The sequence below is a fragment of the Dendropsophus ebraccatus genome, chromosome 5 (genome assembly GCF_027789765.1).
Source record: "Dendropsophus ebraccatus isolate aDenEbr1 chromosome 5, aDenEbr1.pat, whole genome shotgun sequence".
Classification (NCBI taxonomy): Eukaryota; Metazoa; Chordata; class Amphibia; order Anura; family Hylidae; genus Dendropsophus; species Dendropsophus ebraccatus.
Genome location: NC_091458.1, coordinates 45,085,830 through 45,103,903, shown reverse-complemented (window position 1 = coordinate 45,103,903; position 18,074 = coordinate 45,085,830). Strand labels below are relative to the sequence as shown.

At 41.3% G+C, this 18,074-nt stretch overlaps 1 protein-coding gene across 1 annotated transcript in view; it reads right to left on the bottom strand.

The window, feature by feature from the left end:
• SUCLA2 (succinate-CoA ligase ADP-forming subunit beta) overlaps positions 1-18,074 on the bottom strand; it is a 69,958-nt gene that overhangs the window by 25,821 nt on the left and 26,063 nt on the right. The window contains exons 4-7 of the mRNA XM_069970007.1: positions 14,559-14,721; positions 8,506-8,634; positions 5,252-5,390; positions 577-738 (exon numbers count right to left, since the gene is read on the bottom strand). Of these exons, the coding sequence (XP_069826108.1) occupies positions 577-738; positions 5,252-5,390; positions 8,506-8,634; positions 14,559-14,721 (593 nt within the window). The remainder of the gene's footprint in view (positions 1-576; positions 739-5,251; positions 5,391-8,505; positions 8,635-14,558; positions 14,722-18,074) is intronic.

The following is an 18,074-nucleotide window of genomic DNA, read 5'->3' as shown; positions in this document are numbered from 1 at the left end:
AAGTCTATACGGTCTAAGAATTAGACAACTTTTGATTGATTTGGCCTGTTCTCTGTCTATAGTCTGTTCCTGACTTTGGCTGTAATAATCTGATAATCTGTCAGACATCTTTTGGTGTAATAGGACCCTTACAACTTCGACTATGAGGAATGGCCTGATCAAATCTTACCCATATACCAGTGTCACCTATCATTTCAATCCTGCCTGTGATTATAGTAAGGCTAGGTTCACACTGCGTTTTTGCAATAGTTTTTTTTCATCAGTTTTTTGCAAAAAACGGATTAAAAAAAACGGATGCATTTGTGTGCATTAGTTTTTTATTGACTTCCATTGTAAAAAGAAAAAGGGATTAAAACGGATGTGTTTTTTTTTTAATGCGGACACAAAAGTAGTGTTAGCTACGTTGTGTCCGTCAAAAAAAAAGGATCCATTATGATCCATTTTTTTTACAATGGGTCGCTAAGGGGTTAATAATATAAATAGTAAAGTTAAATAAGACCACTGCTTAAAAATGTTAGAACAAGACAGTACATGTAACAGTATATAGGCTACACCAACAAAAGTACGAAGACTTACCAAGACAGCCAATATTACCATCCAGGCCAATGTAGTTGAGGTCAGCTTTAGCAGCTTGCTGGTCTCGCTCATCTTCTTGGGACCAATCACGGAGATCAAAAATACTCTTTTGTCTATATGCCGCATTGGAGTCAAAGTTTATCTTTGCGTCCATACACATCACTTCAGACAAAGAAGAAAGTTAATATTAAACCAAAAAGGTACAGGATATTAGATGTATTTAATAATATAACAATGACTGATAAAACCCACCTACATAAAGGGAGCAGGCACATAAGTGCTATATATTGCTTTAAAGGAAAACTCATTTCATGTCTATAAAGAGAGAGCTAAATGGATGTGTGCTGCCATAACCACAGTATGATGATTTAGCTGTATGGGCAATGCGTAGACACACACAATCCACATAAATGTACATCTCAGCACAAATTATTTTGGAAGCTGGGAAGGTTATTTAATGCAGATGACAAGTCAACTGGCAAAAGATAAACCCTAAAATAGAATGTTGACAGTAATGTTATGTGCAATGAGATTTTACAAGACCTAAAGTAGTACTTCAGTAGTACCGACAAACCAACAGCGTACACTATGAATAGACCTCATGCCAGCAATTTGCACTGGAGCATGATGACTTTTTAGCCATCTGTATGCAAAGCAATGAAAAGGTGACATGACTTCAAGAGCACTGAATGCCCTCAGCCTGCATTTGGCATGATGGAAAATAACAGGTAAACAGTATTTGTACACATAAGAATAACTGGAGGGCTATACGCAAAGTTAGAGAAGGCGCAGTAATGAAGGAAAAGACGACTGCTGCCAAACGCAGATAACAGGAAAACTAATACAAACAAATGCATTTATTTACATAATTACAAAGTGTTAGAACAACATTCTATTCCATTGTGATTTTCTATTTACAGCTAGCCAACAATGCACATAGCCTTTAGGGTACATCACACGGGTGCAAAACGTACACCTATAATGTTCTACGTCTCTGGGCTAAAGATTTGGTCTTAAAGCTTCCACTTGTCTTTAATGGGAGCTTTAGTGCTGAATCACCAGGCTGAAAAGAAGGGCCACGTTACGTCTTTTCCGCATGCTTCCCCCGCTCCTATCAAAGGGGTTATGGACTGGTCCAGTGCAGTGTATTTGTGTGAACATACCCTTGCGGGATCTAAGCTGCTGTTATGTGTCTACAGGGCAGGCGACACTGATAAAGTATCTTTATTACTTTCATTACCTTTAAAATTGCGCATTTTATTGTTATGTTAATTAATGTGTTTTGTAAAAGGGGGGGTGGGGGTGAACTTTAACCCGAGTGCACTGATCCACTGTCTCTCTACCTATTCATGAATATTCATGTAGCACTCTGTAGTGAAGGCACTATGGCCACTCATCACTGCAGAGCACAACAGTATTTATGAAGAGGAAGGGGGGTGCCCAATTGGTGCAGTCACATGAGCAAGCTGTAGGATCAAAAATAAGACTGTCCAATAAAAGCACCACTAATACAGTTGTGTACCTGCCATTAAAAATGTTAAAACTTTTTTTTTTTGTTAGGGTCTGAGTGTTCAATAGAACCAGAAAATGGAAAGCACACTGCTATGTACTGCAAGCTCTGATCAATCTCGGAGATTGAAATGGCAACGTTGACTTACACTGTACAATTATTATCCCGGTCAAAATAAACAGCTTTGGAAGAGACTTCTCCTTGCTCACTCTCCTGAGCGGTCGAGGTCTGAACACAGATCTCACCAATCAAAACCTTTTTCATTTAATTCATTTTATTTAGAATTGTGGAGAGAACAGGAATAAAATTGTTCAAATTGTTCAAAACGTAAGCAGTATTAGAACACAGGCACTACCAGACTTAGCAGTTTGGACTTACTATCCCCCAAGAGTCTCTGTAGGTGTAGGTGGTGCTCTGCACTGTATAAAGTCTATAATATAATGAAAGAAGGGAAGTCTTTGCAGCACTCACCATAAATTCACCTTTATTGCAAAAAACGCATAACAGGACAAACGAGGAGTGCTCCTTCCCCGGGCTACGTCTGTTTCAAGCCCTACGTCTGTTTCAAGCCTTGACAAAGCGCCGGAGGGCGTGAAACAGACGTACAGTGAAGAAGCGCTCCTCATTTGTCCAGCTATGCGTTTTTTGCAATAAAGGGGAATTTATAGGGAGTGCCACAAGGACTTCTCTTCTTTCATCAAATCCAATGTAAACAGATACTGCCAAATAACAAAAGCTTGTACTTTTTTTTTTTTATAATGGAAGTGTCATAACTGCATATTACTGGAGGTCAGTATTTTAAAAAAAAAATGGTCCTTTCAGGTAAATGCTGTAATTCTGTACTGAATGCTTGTAGATATCTGTTTCCCTTTTCATTTATAAGTCTTTTTCCATTATAAAACGTAATAAAATAAAAACCACCAAGGGCCGTGAATACTTTATATAGATAATTCAGCATAAGAAAAACAAGGCGGCAAGACTATAAAGATTTTATATATGCAACTTCATTTGTGAAACATTACCACATTGTATAGCTGGCTACTTTAAGAACAAGCTGCATCACCAAAATATATTTCATTTCTCCCACATACAATTTGTTTTATGACATTGAAAGGTTTCAATTATCTTAGTTTCAGCTATCGACCTTCCTCAGCAACAGAGCGTGAGTCAGAGCACTCGTGCAATACAGCAGGCGAGCCACTCAGGCATCTGAGCAGCAAGGTATAACCAATAGCAAAGGAAAGACATAAGACAATATGCTAAACAACCACCAAATATTGCGATTATTTCTGATACAAGAAGAAAACTGGAAAGGGCAAAAATTGGATTTTACCGCACACGTGGGTGGGGAATGAAAAGCGCATAGCATGTGGTGACTGAGATATATATGATCAGTGTACCGTCACCTGAAACCCCACACAGCTAATTTATACAATGAGAATGTAGGTGACAACCACATTAAGGTGACCTATATCTGCTATACCAGTACAATTGATTTGTGCATAATCTATTGTATAGTGCTGGCATTTAAGGAGGAACAAACTGCCTGTAGAGCTGAGAGACAGGATTGCGTGGAGGCAGAAGTCTGGAGGAGGGGGCAAAAACATTTCCGCTGCATCCTTAATTTAATGGAAGACATTTGGAACAACCAAGACTCTTTCTAGAGCTGACCCACACCAAACTATACAAATGGGGGCAGAAGGGCCTCAGTCACAGAGGTGCCCAAGAACCCTATAGTCGCTCTGCCTGAGCTTCAAAGATTCTGTGTTCAGGAGAAACTTGAAGGTCAACCATCACTGCAGCACTTTATGAGAATGAAGCCTCTCCGCAAGAGAAAGGAAAGGTTTAACATCTTGGCCTTGAATTCTAAGCACTGCTCATCACCGACCCAATACCATCCATACAGAGAAGCATGGCGGCGACATCACACTGTGGGGCTGTTCTTCAGTGGCTGGGACAGGGAGACTGGGTGAAGGTTGAGGTAAATCTTAATGGAACAAAGTACAGAAATAGTCTTAACGCGAACGTGCATTTTTTGTTTTTACATGAATAGCCTGGCCTTTTTTTGAACCGCCACATGATTGATTCTAATAGAGCCGTGTCACAGAGGAGAGGGCAGACCGTCACACTGGGGGCCGGCAGGCCCACCTCCACTGCTTCATGCCCCACAGTGCTCTGTAATAGAGCGGCGCAGTGCACGGGAATCGGGCTGCAGTTCAAAAAAGGGACTGCAACACCGGCATCCCCATGCCGACCTATCCATGTGAAAAAACAAAAAAGCAATTACCCAGTGGTAAATTCATTTTAATGAAAACCTGTTCCACAGTGCTCTGGATGCCAGACAACAAGACAATGATCCCAAGCCACACAGCCAAGACAACAGAGGAGTAGCTTAGGGGCCACTTTGTGAATGTCCTTGAGAATCCCAGCCAGAGACCTGACCTGAACCCAATGGAACATCTCTGGAGAGACCTGAAAATGGCTCCACTGATGGCAGAGACTGACAGAAAATCCCCAAATCTGGGTGTGTAAACTGTGTGTCATCATACCCAAGACCACCAGAGGCTGTAATCATTGCCAAAGGTGTTTTACCTAAGTACCGAGTAAGAGTAGAGGCTTTGTAATATTTTAGTTTTAGATTTTTAACATTGTGCTTTCTCTTTGTGATTATGGGGTATTCACTGTAGAACGATGGGGGAAAACATTTTATTTTAGCACAAGGCCTGAACATAAAATGTAAAAAAATGTGAAAGACTTTCTGACAGTATTGTATGTCCATAATGAGCTTCCTATTGAATTACATTCAATGCAAGTGGACAACACTGCACAGTTCACATGTCATTTTATCTTACATGTGTACTTTTTACAGGCCTAAACGGAAGTGACATTGTACTTCTTTTATATGTATTATGTGTGCACTTGTAAAATGGGCTGCATTCTAGAGAAAAAGAGAGACATAAAACTTCAAATGGAAAAACATGCCTCCAAAATATATATTAAAACACACATTTCAGAAATGCTTCTGCCTTGAAATACACTTGTATTCTACTTTTACTTTACACAAAATGCATATAAAACTATAAAAACAACTACATAAACCTTGTGATATCCAAAAGACAAAAGGACAACAAATGACTGTAGACCGTTTACAAAAGTGCTGTTTACCTATTCCGGATGCATCTTCAACCATGGGATTGATTTCAATCATTGTGGCATCGTACTTCATGAATAGGTTATACAAATTGATCATGCAAGCCGCCGCCTCATCCACCAGGTTCTCTGGGAAGCCCATTTTCTGTGCAAGCTAAAATAAAAAAAAGACAAATAAAACAAACAATTGCCGTCTGCTTTATCAGCTAAATTCCCTTGGAAAATAAACTTATTGTTTCCATTCCTATCTGCCATTCTTATGATGTAAATGCCTCAAACAATTATTGAAGTTCCAAATGGAATGTAAAAAAAAAAAAAAAAATCTATTAAAGCAATCAAGGACAAAGCACACAGACTGCTGGCATAGGCACGACGGATTGTTTTAATATATTTTCTTCAGGGGTTTTACATCAAAAATACATCCAAATGCTTATGGAGAATATTCAACCGCTTCGCTCATCTAAAAGGAGTAAAATTGCTGTAATAATCTAGCAAATTGCATGCATATGTAATGGTAAGATGGAAGGTACAGGACGGACATAATCTGTTACTGAATTTCACCTTAAGCCATGATAGTTGTCAAGCCATCAGTCAACAACGATCAAATCATCTGAGCGGTGATGGCATCAGGGACCTCATCAGCCCCATGTAACAGATGATCCTTCCAGTTCCTGCTAGAATTTTATTTTTTATTATAAATATGTCACACCTATAAACTTTACTAGGACAACTATCTAAAAGCAGCATAAAGCATACCTGTCGCAAAACCAACAGGAGCAATATGTTAACAATGTATGACGTAAACCAGTAACAAAATATACTTAAAGTAGAAGTGTGTATTTATACATATAAAAAAAAAAAAAAAAAAAGTGTATGTCCAACTTTAACCAAAAAAAAAAAAAAAAAAAAGTGCATCCGTAGTCTGCAATGCACAGACCTATTCATTAAAGAATAGTGATCCACACTGTAACCGCAGGTCCTGACTACGACCTGTTTATTTCTTTTTTTGAGTCATGTATCACGGCTCCATAACATGGACAGACGTGTGAGCCAGGCCTTTTAAACTAAAGGGTCTGTAGTGCTGTCTACTACTACAGACCATGTAAATGTAGAGTTAGTCCATGCCTAAAATTCATCTTGGAGATACGAGACAATGAACTCATTGAAAAAAAACAAGTTACATATTGTCCACATAAGGCTACGGGGAGTGGATGCAGTTATGATTTAGAAGGAAAATAAATTGCTGAAATATTGCTATTCCTTAATGGAGTGTTGAGGGAAGGTGAAAGTAGTAACAGGCTCTCACCTCCTTTGCTCCAGCGCCAGTATCCCACAGCTCCAGTCCTCCACGCTTCTGGGTCTGAGTGGGGACCTGGTGCGTGATCTGCCAGGCACGCTCAGTCAATCAGCAGCCCAGGCGGGACCCCACTATGGCTGCCGACTGACTGCGCAGGCCTGGCACCTCATGTCATGTCCCAGGTCCCCACTCTAAAACAAAAAGGTGCTCACTAATATGGGGTTACCAAGTTATTAGAACACACACTTTATAGGTACATAGGTTCTAGTGGGCTCCGTGGCCCTAAGTTAACCCCATAATATTAAAACATAACTTTTAATCAAGTGACAGATATAAGAGCGTGAAATTAAAAACACTAAACTGACAGTCCTGAAATATTAAGGGTCTGTCCACACGTACAGACTCGCAGTGTAAATCTTTCTGCGAGTCTGGCAGGTCCTGTCACTACATACTCGCAGCTGTCTGAAAGACTACTGCAAGTATGTAATTCTGCCGTCCCCTTAACCCTTTCAGCTCCCGCTCTGCTGCGTGTATACATTACCTCTCCTCGCTGCACGGGGTCCAGGCGTCCTGCTCTCCCGCCCAACCAATTAGTGTGTTGCCCAGCTGCAGCCATTGATTGGCTGGGTGGGAGAGCAGTACGCAGGGACCCCGTGCACTGCGTGCAGCAAGGGGAGGTAGTGTATACACGCAGCAAGTATGTAGTGACAGGGAACTGCCAGGACCTGCCAAAAAAATAAAATAAAAAAAGAGACACGGCACCGGCTTCTTAGCACCAGCGCAGTTTTATACATGGGCAATACTTAAATGAGAAGTCTGGTAAAAATTTAAGAAAAAAAAGTATTGTATTGCAGCCAAGAGTTATACAAATCCCCAATTTACACTTATTATGGGAAATGCTTATAAAGTCCATTTTTCCCTGCACTTACTACTGCATCAAGGCTTCACTACCTGGTTAATATGGTGATGTCACAACATGACTCCCAGAGCTGAGCGGGCTGTGGCTGCTGGAGAGGATAATGGCTGTGTCCCTCAGTGTCCCCCTGCCATCATCCTCTCCAGCAGCCACAGCCCGCACAGCTCTGGGAGTCGGGTCGTGACATCACCATGTTATCCAGGAAGTGAAGACTTGATTCAGTAGTAAGTGCAGGAAAAAAAGGACTTTATAAGCATTTCCCGTAATAAGTTTATATTGGGGATTTGTATAACTTTTAGGGGGCAATATAATACTTTAAATAAAAAGTTTCGCCGGACTTCTCCTTTAAGGCGAATGTTCCTCATGGTACATTCGCTTTAAGAAAACACACTATAGCCTATTCTTAAAAAATCGTCTGTAACATCAGGGACACTGAGGTTTACTGCTCTTTATACCTATGAATCTCCACACTCTTATCTGATTCTGCTGCTGATTCCCATTCCATCTATTCCCTACTGGTTACCAACCTACCAAATATCTTAGCAAGAATTGTAGTTTATTAAAATACTTTTCATCAAGTAATAGTTTTTAGACACATCAAAGCAGTAACTTCAAAAAGGCAGGCATACCCAGACTTTTTGGGGAGATTTATCAAACATGCTGTAAAGTAGAACAGGCTTAGTTGCCCCTAGCAACCAATCAGATTCCACATTTTTCAAAGAATCTGTGAGGAATGAAAGGTGGAGTCTGATTGGCAACTGAGCCAATTCTGCTTTACACCAGTTTGATAAATCTCCCCCTTTGTCTATGGCCATTTGCTCTGTAAGACCCTGCTTCTTAAAAGGGGTTACCTAAGATTAGAAAAAATTCGGCTACTTTCCTGCAAAAAAACCCCAGCACCACCCCTGTTCTCAGATTGTGTGTGGTATTACAATTCAGCTCCATTCACTTCAATTAAACTGCGCTGCAAAACCAACACCCAAATGAAGCGGTGGAAGAAAGCAGCAATGTTAAGCCTGGGTAACCTATTTAATCATTTTCAAGCAAATAACTTACCCTAACAGCTTGTTCCTTTTGGATACCTTGTACGATATCAATTGGCTCTTTCACAATTGCATCAGGATTTTCAGCAGCAACATCTTCAATGTTAACCCCACCTTGGGAACTTCCAATCAACACAGGGCCCTAAAGAAAAAAGGGAACATAATAAGAAAAGCAAAATCTGTGTAATTAAAGGGAACCTATCGGCATGAAATTGCTACCAAAAGTATTGGCATCATGTAATAGACAAATAGGGCGAGATTTATCAAACATGGTGTAAAGTGAATCTGGCTCAGTTGCCTCTAGCAACCAATCAGATTCCACCTTTCATTTCTCACAGACCCTTTGTAAAATGAAAGAAGGAATCTGATTGGTTGCTAAGGGCAATTGAGCCAGTTTCACTTTACACCATGTTTGATAAATCTCCCCCATAGACCGTAAATTAACGGTGCTGCAGCCTATGTCTGATTCTGCAGCGACGTTAAATTAGAAGTTGTGCCTGTATCATCACCAGCGGGTCCCGGATATCAGTGAAAGCCCAGGACCTGTTGCAACTCTCACGGCTCCGGTGCTTAGAGTTAAAGGACAAGTGCCATGAAAAACTTTTTCCCAGTAATTGAAGCAGATTACAAAGTTATATCACTCTGTAATGTGCTTCAATCACCCATCTGCCTCCCTTCCCTCTCTTTTTCCCCCCTCCACCCCCCACCAGGAAGTGTCCTAACTCACACAGAGCTAATGACTGTCGTCACCGTCACCAGGCAGCTCCTTCTTGTGAGGATGAGTCATCAGCAGGAGGGCTGGTCTAGGTCCTGTTACACCAGCCCCCCCTTCTTGTCAGGTGACTCAGCTTGCTCAGCTCCGATTGTCATTGCTTATCTTCTCTAGTGACATGACTCATTCATTCACTGAGTCCACGGCAGCAGGAGAGAGTATGAGGGGAGGGGGGAGCTGCCTATGTGCCGGACCCAGTCAGAGGGAAGAAAAGTATGATATGTGAAAAGTGATGGCTTGCAGTTGTTCAGCCAATGGGAGCTGAGCAAGCTGAGTCACCTGACAAGGCAGGGGAGGGGGGAGGCTGGTGTAACATGAGAAGGAGCTGAGAGAAGAGCTTGGTGACGGTGACGACAGTCATTAGGTCTGTGTGAGTTAGGAGACTTCCTGGTGGGGGGTGGAGGGGGGAAAAGACAGGGAAGGGAGGCAGATAGGTGATTGAAGCATATTACAGAGTTATATAACTTTGTAATGTGCTTCAATTACTGGGAAAAAGTTTTTCATGGCACTTGTCCTTTAACCCTATAGATACTGCTGTCAGCACGACCGCAGCATCTATAGGGCTTCAGAGGGAGAATTCTCTTTCCGGTAACCATTGGGGTTCTGCAAAGTGATCGCAGAGCCCCAATGGCAGCCATGGAAACCGGAAGCCTCAGGCTTCTGGCTTCTAGCTACAGAGGCTGTGGGAAACTGGAGGAAGAGAAGGCTGGCATGTGCGGTGCACGGCTGTAGTCTTTGCCCCCTCCCCACTCTGCCCTGCCTCTGTTACATGATTCTAACAGCAGCAGGGGATAGAGAGGAGGCAGAGCTATGGACATCAGCTTATGGGATCATTATGATCCCATAAGCCGATGTCTAAAAACGACCTGGGCATTGATGCATCAATGACCCATGATCTTGAAAGGGTTAAGGAGTCCAGTTCATTGAGTGACACTGCCCACTGGACTCCAAAACACAGAATGATCAGGGGTTTTAAATCAACAAGTTATACTAAATCTTTCCCCACAAAAGATATATATCAATCTAATCAGTCCCTACTGCTCTATAATATGATGTCTATAGATTGGATAGCATTGTCTTGGCGACAGATTCCCTTTAAATTCAATCCACTTAAAAATTTAGATAAAATAATAATAAAATAATAATAAATAATTTTATTTATATAGGGCCAACAAATTCCACAGGGCTTCACAATTCTTGGTGGCCATACATAAAGTCAGACATTACAGAGATACACATCAAGTAGAACATGAGAAGTAAGGGCCCTGCTCGCAAGAGCTTACAATCTATGGTTATTCTTTCAGAGACTAAATTATTTTATCATTTACGCCTGTTTGCAGGCATAAACCATAATAAATCAGCCACGGAAGGAGGCCATTTGGGATAATGAGGCCAACGTCATGGAAAAGGCCAGAGTTTTGTGTAAACTGATTGGTTAACGTAAAAATATGTGCCTTTTCCGTGGCAGTCTTGATTCATAGTGCCACCTGGAAAGCTGTTGTAAAGGAAAGATTAATCTGGAAGCTTGATCCAGGCCCCATAGTTACAGAAGGCTCCTGATGTTACAGTATAGAGTGTTTTCCTAGAGAACTGTATGCAACAAACGTTACAGGCTCTGCATGACAAATAATTCAGACAATAATGACAGAGAACAATACATAAAATGTCAGAAAATCCAGATCCTCGTCTTTATCACAAGCTTTATGCATTATCCATTTACTTCATCAATAGCTTTAACAAGCTGATAAAACATTTTTCAAAAAATCTAACTAAATGAAATGAACCATGAGGACTTTTTTTGTTTTTTTTCCCAAAGAAAATATATTGCCAGAAACCTAGCAGAAGGCAAGTTAGGTCAAGCAAAGTATAAAGCTGCTGTCAGTAACACACATTCCACATGAAGGGTAGGTGTGCCTGATCGTGACAAGACAGATCGTACACCAGCGTAGTAACAGCTGCGGTGCAGTCTGCATGGTGCACTGCTGCCACCTAGTGATCCAGTACCATATCGGAATGTGAGACACTGCAGAACATATGGGACGCAGAACTGCTATGTTAGCCATTGAACAGGAAGTTTTAATTAAGAGTAAAAATATACAATAGTGAAATAAAGTCATAAATATGTAAATTATGCCTATGTTCAATAAATGTCCTGTACAGAATACAGTATACATGTCAGGCGATAAGACAGTACAAACATTGAAGGGGTTAACCAGCAAAGGCCATCAACATTAGGTCAGCAGGGTTATGACTCCTGGCACCAGTTTGGAGGGGACATAATTTTTCCAATAACAACAACAATTTTAAAAGCCTTTTTCCCCCCACTTCCAGTATTATTTCATATGACTCATCTGAAGGATCTGACGGTGGCATGAGATAGCATCCACATCTGGATCTCCCACCGAGATCCTCAACAAGCAGGCCTTGAAACTTCATTTCAAAAGACATCAATGTGCACATTGTACACTTTTCTTCATCTAGAAATCAAGAGATTTTATAGCGTTCACATATCCCAGAAGTGTCAGGCCTGTTTTTATGTCTAACTTTGACGTGTGAAAAGTTTTGCCGAGACCCACAACAATAAGGACAAGAAGATGAGAGAAGTGTGATGCAGCACATTTCACTCCCCAGCTTACAGTAATCTTGGTCTAGGCAGCTCCATTGTAAGTCTATGGGGCTGCTTGGATGAAAATGATTGACATTGTTCCTATGATTGGTAAAGGTCATGTGATCAAAACTTTTTGACACGTCAAAAGTTTATTTTAAATGACAGGTACGGGTTGTGCTCCTGTTTGTCATCCATTTCTAGACATAGACATTGGGCAAGCATCAGTTCTCTATACAGGTGTCACAACTAATGCCACAAGACACACCACAGTGATACCATAGTTTCATATGAGGACAGTTTTATAATCACTTCCAATCTGAATATAAAAATGTGACTACAAAGTTGTACAATGATTTGTAGTGATCAGTCTACCTAAGGTTATGTTCCCACTACGGAATATGTGCCGGAATTTCAAGCAGAGGCAAGTTCCACCTGTCCTATAGACTCAATGATATTCTCAAACAAAATCTGATGTCTGCCTGCAGACATGCCAATTTTTTGGGCAGATGGCAGATTCCGTTTGAAAATATCATTGAGTTTATGGGACAGGTGGAACTTCTGCCTCATGCTTGAAATTCCGGCACATATTCCGTAGTGGGAGAATATCCTTAGGGAGTGCAAAGACCCCAAAGCCAGGATATTGGTGTGGATGTTGGCTATTCTGCCTACATAGACTTCACACTAAATATAGTCATATATAGTAAATAAAGTGATAAAGCAAGAAACAGCTCATACATAGACCTTCTCGACAGTCTTCAGTAGCCCTATGAATATCACCAAAGGTCCGTACCAAGGTGCTCAACTAGCAATTTTAATCAAACTTACTCACGTTTTTTTTACACATCTTTGATTAAAAACAAGTTAACATTTAAAAGGCAATGAGAGCAGATCCTATGGGGAATTCTTTAAAATGTTTGTTGTGATGTGATTTACAGAGCTTGTAGATTTCTGGAAAGAACTGTGAGGTATCTGTTCTCCAGGGTACGATAATGGTGGCTGCTAAACATCTGACAGTGTGATAAATCACTGCAGGCTTCTTCTAAAGAGATGAAGAGATGAGACACTCGCTCTGCTCTGGGGAAAGACTTCTGCACCACAAAGACTTCAAGGCACACAGCGTTGGCATATTAGTGTTGGGAGTCTCATAGAGCCATACACAGCATCAGCTTCATTAGCAAAATTCAATACAGAACACAATGAATTCACCATGTACAATATCTGTTCTACATAATGGAGAGCCATCAGTTTTCTGGACCCAAAGAATGAACATTTAAAGAAAAAAAAAAAGAAAAACATTGGGGGAATAAATAAAAACTAAGTGTAAACTTAAGGTGACCATACACCAACATTAACTGACAGCCTAACTATTGTTTCCACATCAGTCATCTCCTTTAACCGGCACCCGTCCTCCCCATACACAGGAACATTCGTTGTGGCCTGTGTTCTCTATAGGGAGGGGTAAGCCGCAGCCAGAGAGCTCTTGCTGCAGCTTACCTCTCCAGAAACAAAGGGGTCGGGTAGTGATTTTCCAGCAAGCCTGACTCCTTTCTCCGCCGACATTATCTGAAGAGCCATTTTTTTGCCATTTTAGCCATTATTTTACATTTTTGTTGCATCTTCATTTCACAGAAGGTTAAAAGGGGACTAAAATGCAGAACAAATTGCACCAGATTTTGATACAGTGACTCCTCTGTCTACTGTAATACACTTATCGCTGACCGAAATGTGAACAAGGTGGCCATTAACATGAACGGTTTCCACATTAACTTCCAGGTTTGGCTTTGCGTCACAGCAAAGGGGTATTCCCATCTGGAACTTTTATGGTATATGCACAGGATATGCCATGAAGGTCTGATAACTCTGGGTCCCTCAAGGTTAAGGGCCCCTCAGCCCGTTCAGACTGCTTGGAGCTGCCAAAAAACAGGAAAAGTTGTTACACTGTTTGGTTAAATCCCTTTAAAAAGGTAAAGTATACCTGTCACTTCAAAAGCTTTTGACCTAGAAAAATTTCAAAAGTTTTGATCAGAGTCTGACTGTTCAGACCAGACTACTTTCTGGAACAAGACAGGAGAGAAACACATGGCTCTGTGCTTCTCTCCCCAATCTGTGCGTGCGACCATGGCGGTCCTATAGACTTACATTAGGAGTCTGTTTATTGGGCATGGCACAGAGTCAAGCGTTTAGTGCAAACATCTCCTGGCTAGTTTTAGCGACAGCTCTTATTTTAGGTAAACAGCAAAGCATTGTAAGACAGTGGGACCCATCTCCAGCATTTCTTGTGGACATGCCATAAAATTCCAGGTGGGAAGAACCCTTCAAGATTTCCTTGTGGCTATCCTTTACATTCCTACTGCAAAGAAGATATGTAAAAAACATTAAGTTCTATAAATTTGGCCATGAATTGCCGTCAGTTTGCTGTACTTTGCATAAAAGTAATTCCAACCAATGCAGAATTTACCATTAAGAAAAATAATCCAAAATAAATGCACATAAAAGCATGAAAATAGAATTCAGCAACACAATAGTTCTAGCCCTGCTGGATGACAGGGTTATCTTATATGGATGAGGCACTGAAGAAGCCGATCAGTTATTTTGACTTGTCTGAGCGAGAAATTGGCGGTGATTGCTCTTTACAGCCGACGCTGCCCCTATACCTTATAAACTTTATAAGAATGCAGAAACTCACTTGAAATGACCTTTCCATGGTGATTGCAAAGTAATATTCTCTCCTGGGATATCTGCGCTCACAGATGAACACATGGTTACATATCCTGCCCTTCTCTCCGGTCTGTTTTGTGAATAGCTTTTTTCCAATCATCTGTGAGGAAATAGCTTTGGCTTCCTCTGGACTAAAATGAAAGAATAGAAAATGAAGGACCAGAATAAAGAACAATGTATTGTTATTTTCAGCACCCTGCTCTTCTCTTTCAGTGCCCCCAGCTCAGATGGATAAATACAGAAACGTCATGGGACTCATTCCCAGCATTGTCACCTTTATAAACTGAGCATCTCTGACATTTTAAACCCATGTATAGGAACAGAAGAAAACAGATTCTACTGAAATTAAATCACTGCAGCGGAACGACTGGAGAAGCTCTATTTTTGTGGCTGATGCATTGTAGTAGTTTTACCATATAAGCCTTGGAGTGGGCTCAATAGTGGCATCAAATTAAGCTGGACTACACTAGAAACTCACAATGTAAAGATAAATTCTCCATTAAACATTAAATAAAAAAAAATATACATGAAAAAAAAACCACACATTTTTCAGCTTTTTCTGTTTAGAAACAAACCTGTTTTTTCTCTATTCTTTGATTTGAAGCATCTGATAAAGAAATATGCAGCCATGTTTTTCTTTTCTCGGAAAAGTCTTTTGAAGGGTGCATTCATAAGTACAGGATCTGCAGCAGATTTGATGGTGCAGATTTAATGCTGTGTTCAGTTATTTAGATCAAATCTGCTGCGGATCCGCAGCATAAAATCTGCTGTGATAGGGTGTGTGTGTGAAGCTACCCAAATAGAATAACCTTGATTATCTTGTGACAATGGTGCCTGTCAAGAGGTGGGATATATTGGGCAGCGAGTGAAGTTAGTTCTTCAAGTTGATGTGTTGGAAGGGCTAGCGGGGAGCAAGCGACAGGTTTTCTGTTGTCCCCCAGTATTTCTGCAGTCATCTGTTTCATTCCAGCTCAGCTACAACCATACACTGGATTACTGCTACTGAGTAATGTGGCAACAAAACAGGAAACCAGTAGAGAACATGCTCTAAGGCGTGGATAGAATGTCAGTCGCTCCTGTGTTACTAAATTCCTGTAAACTACACAATATAACCCATTAGATCCTTCCAAGCAGAGACCTATCTTCCCCTAGCTTTACCCTCCTGTTAACCTCTATGCCCCTTTATTGTGTAGGCTCCTGCTAAAGATCTTATATTTGCCCTAAGAGACAAGGGGTACAGAGATATAGAAGGTGAGTTCATAGCACTCCTTGCTGCAGTTATACAGCTCCCCTAACCACACTGCCTGTCTCGTCTGTCTGCAGATTCTGTAGTGTTCAGAGAGTTGCAGCCCGACATTTGCTCTCCTCTGTGTTAGGGTGCGTGCACACTACGGAATGGTGACAGAAAACCCGTTGCGCATTCCACAGTTTGCACCCACCGGCGGACTGATGCAGGCGGGCGCGCGTGTCTCCGTCTGTGTAATAGTCTTCATTCTATGCACGGGCAGGGTCCGCCCTCCGTCCAAAGAATAGACATGTTCATTCTTAGGACGGATAAAAGGAATTCGCCCATGTATAGAATGGAGACCGACGGCGGGTTTTCCATCGCCATTCCGTAGTGTGCATGCACCCCAAGCTGAAACCTCTCAAAGGTGATAGACTGCAGCGGTGTCATATAACACCCTATAGTGTGAGGGGACAGAAATTCATAGAAGTGCATAGGGTACTGAGGATGAATGTATGTCTATTACCGTCATCGGCGGCACAGTTCTGGTGCAGTTGTTAATATAATCGAGTCTCTGGTAAATCCGTTCGGCACACTGGCCCGACCCCAGAGTGCAGATCTGCCCCTGGCAATCCCATCCCATTAAATGATTATCAATGGAACCGCTGGCCAAGGGCAGGCCAGATTGGTGCTCCAAACAGCCTTACCGGAGACACAATTACATTAATAACTGCATGGGAACGGCGTTGAGGATAAGGGTAACAGACATCCTCAGCTCCCTGCGCACAATAGGGGGCTATTTGCTTAAAAGGAGAACTCCAGGCAAAATCAATTTTTTATGTTATTACATAAGCAAAATTAGACAAATTCGTAATGTATACTTATTATGGCAAACGCACATATAGTGCTACTTCCCTCAATTTCTCTAAAAAAAAAGTAACTTCACGACCCAGTCGATATACCTGAGGGGTCAAGCAGGGGGTGAAGTATAGAAGTAGAAGTCTATGTAAAAAGTATATGGAATATATATAATATAGTGGAATCATCGTGACGTTCCTTTTTTTTTTTTACAGATACTGAAGCCTGCCTGATCTACTAAATTGAAGGAAATTTATGTACATTTCTCATAATTAGTGTACACTAGGAATTTGTCTAACTTTGCTTATGTAATAACATATTAAAAAATGGATTTTGCCCGGAGTTCTCCTTTAAAGCGACTCTGTACCCAGAATCTGACCCCCACCCCCCAACCACTTGTACCTTCAGATAGCTGCTTTTAATCCAAGATCTGTCCTGGGGTCCGTTCGGCAGGTGATTGTCCTAAAAAAACAACTTTTAAACTTGCAGCCCTGTGCCCAACGGGAGTGTATGTACCCTAACTTTGCACCAACCCTTCATCCCTCCTCCCCACCCTCTTCATTATAGGAATGCCACTGGAACATTTTCGCCATGCTGAACATTGCACGGGTGCCTTAAAGATCTAGACCATGTTCAGTATTCACACAGCTGACGAATAGGAGACAATCTGCCTGGAGCATTCCTAATGATGAGGAGGGACAGAGAGGTTGTACCAGCCTTATGCATACACAATCTAGGCCACGCCCGTTGGGCACGGGGCTGCCAGTTTAAAAGTTGTTTTTTTAGGACAATAACTGCATCACCTGCCAAACGGACCCCAGGACACATCTTGGATTAAAAGCAGCTATCCGAAGGTACAAGCGGTCAGATTGTGGGTACAGAGTTGCTTCAATAAATCTTTATACAGTGAGCACTCCTAGTGGACACTGCCTGGAGTTTCAAACTGAGTCACAGAATAAAGAAAAGAAGGTTCAGATCTCAGACCCCCAAACCCCACACAACCCGTGTGCCCTTTTTCACATTACCTGCTTAAAGATTGATCCTTCATAAGGGAGCCTGCCTCTGTTTTAGCCATGTTCAGCAAAAAAACTGATGACAGGTTCCCTTTAAATTGTGAGTGAAAGAACAGACATCTGATCACTAAGTATATAACAAAGACCTGCAGAGAATGCTGGTAAAGAGGAAAAGCTACTTTATGTCTGCTGTATTGCAACTTTATTGTATTAAAAGGTGACTGCACTATCAGGGATATATTGAGGAGAAAGTACACCGTGGCTTGACAGCAAACACCGTCATTCTATCTATATATAGCTACATACAATATCTTTTAACTATATATTGATAAATTATTTTGTGTGAGCAACATTAATTAGTTAATATAAGATGTATATGTATAGTCTA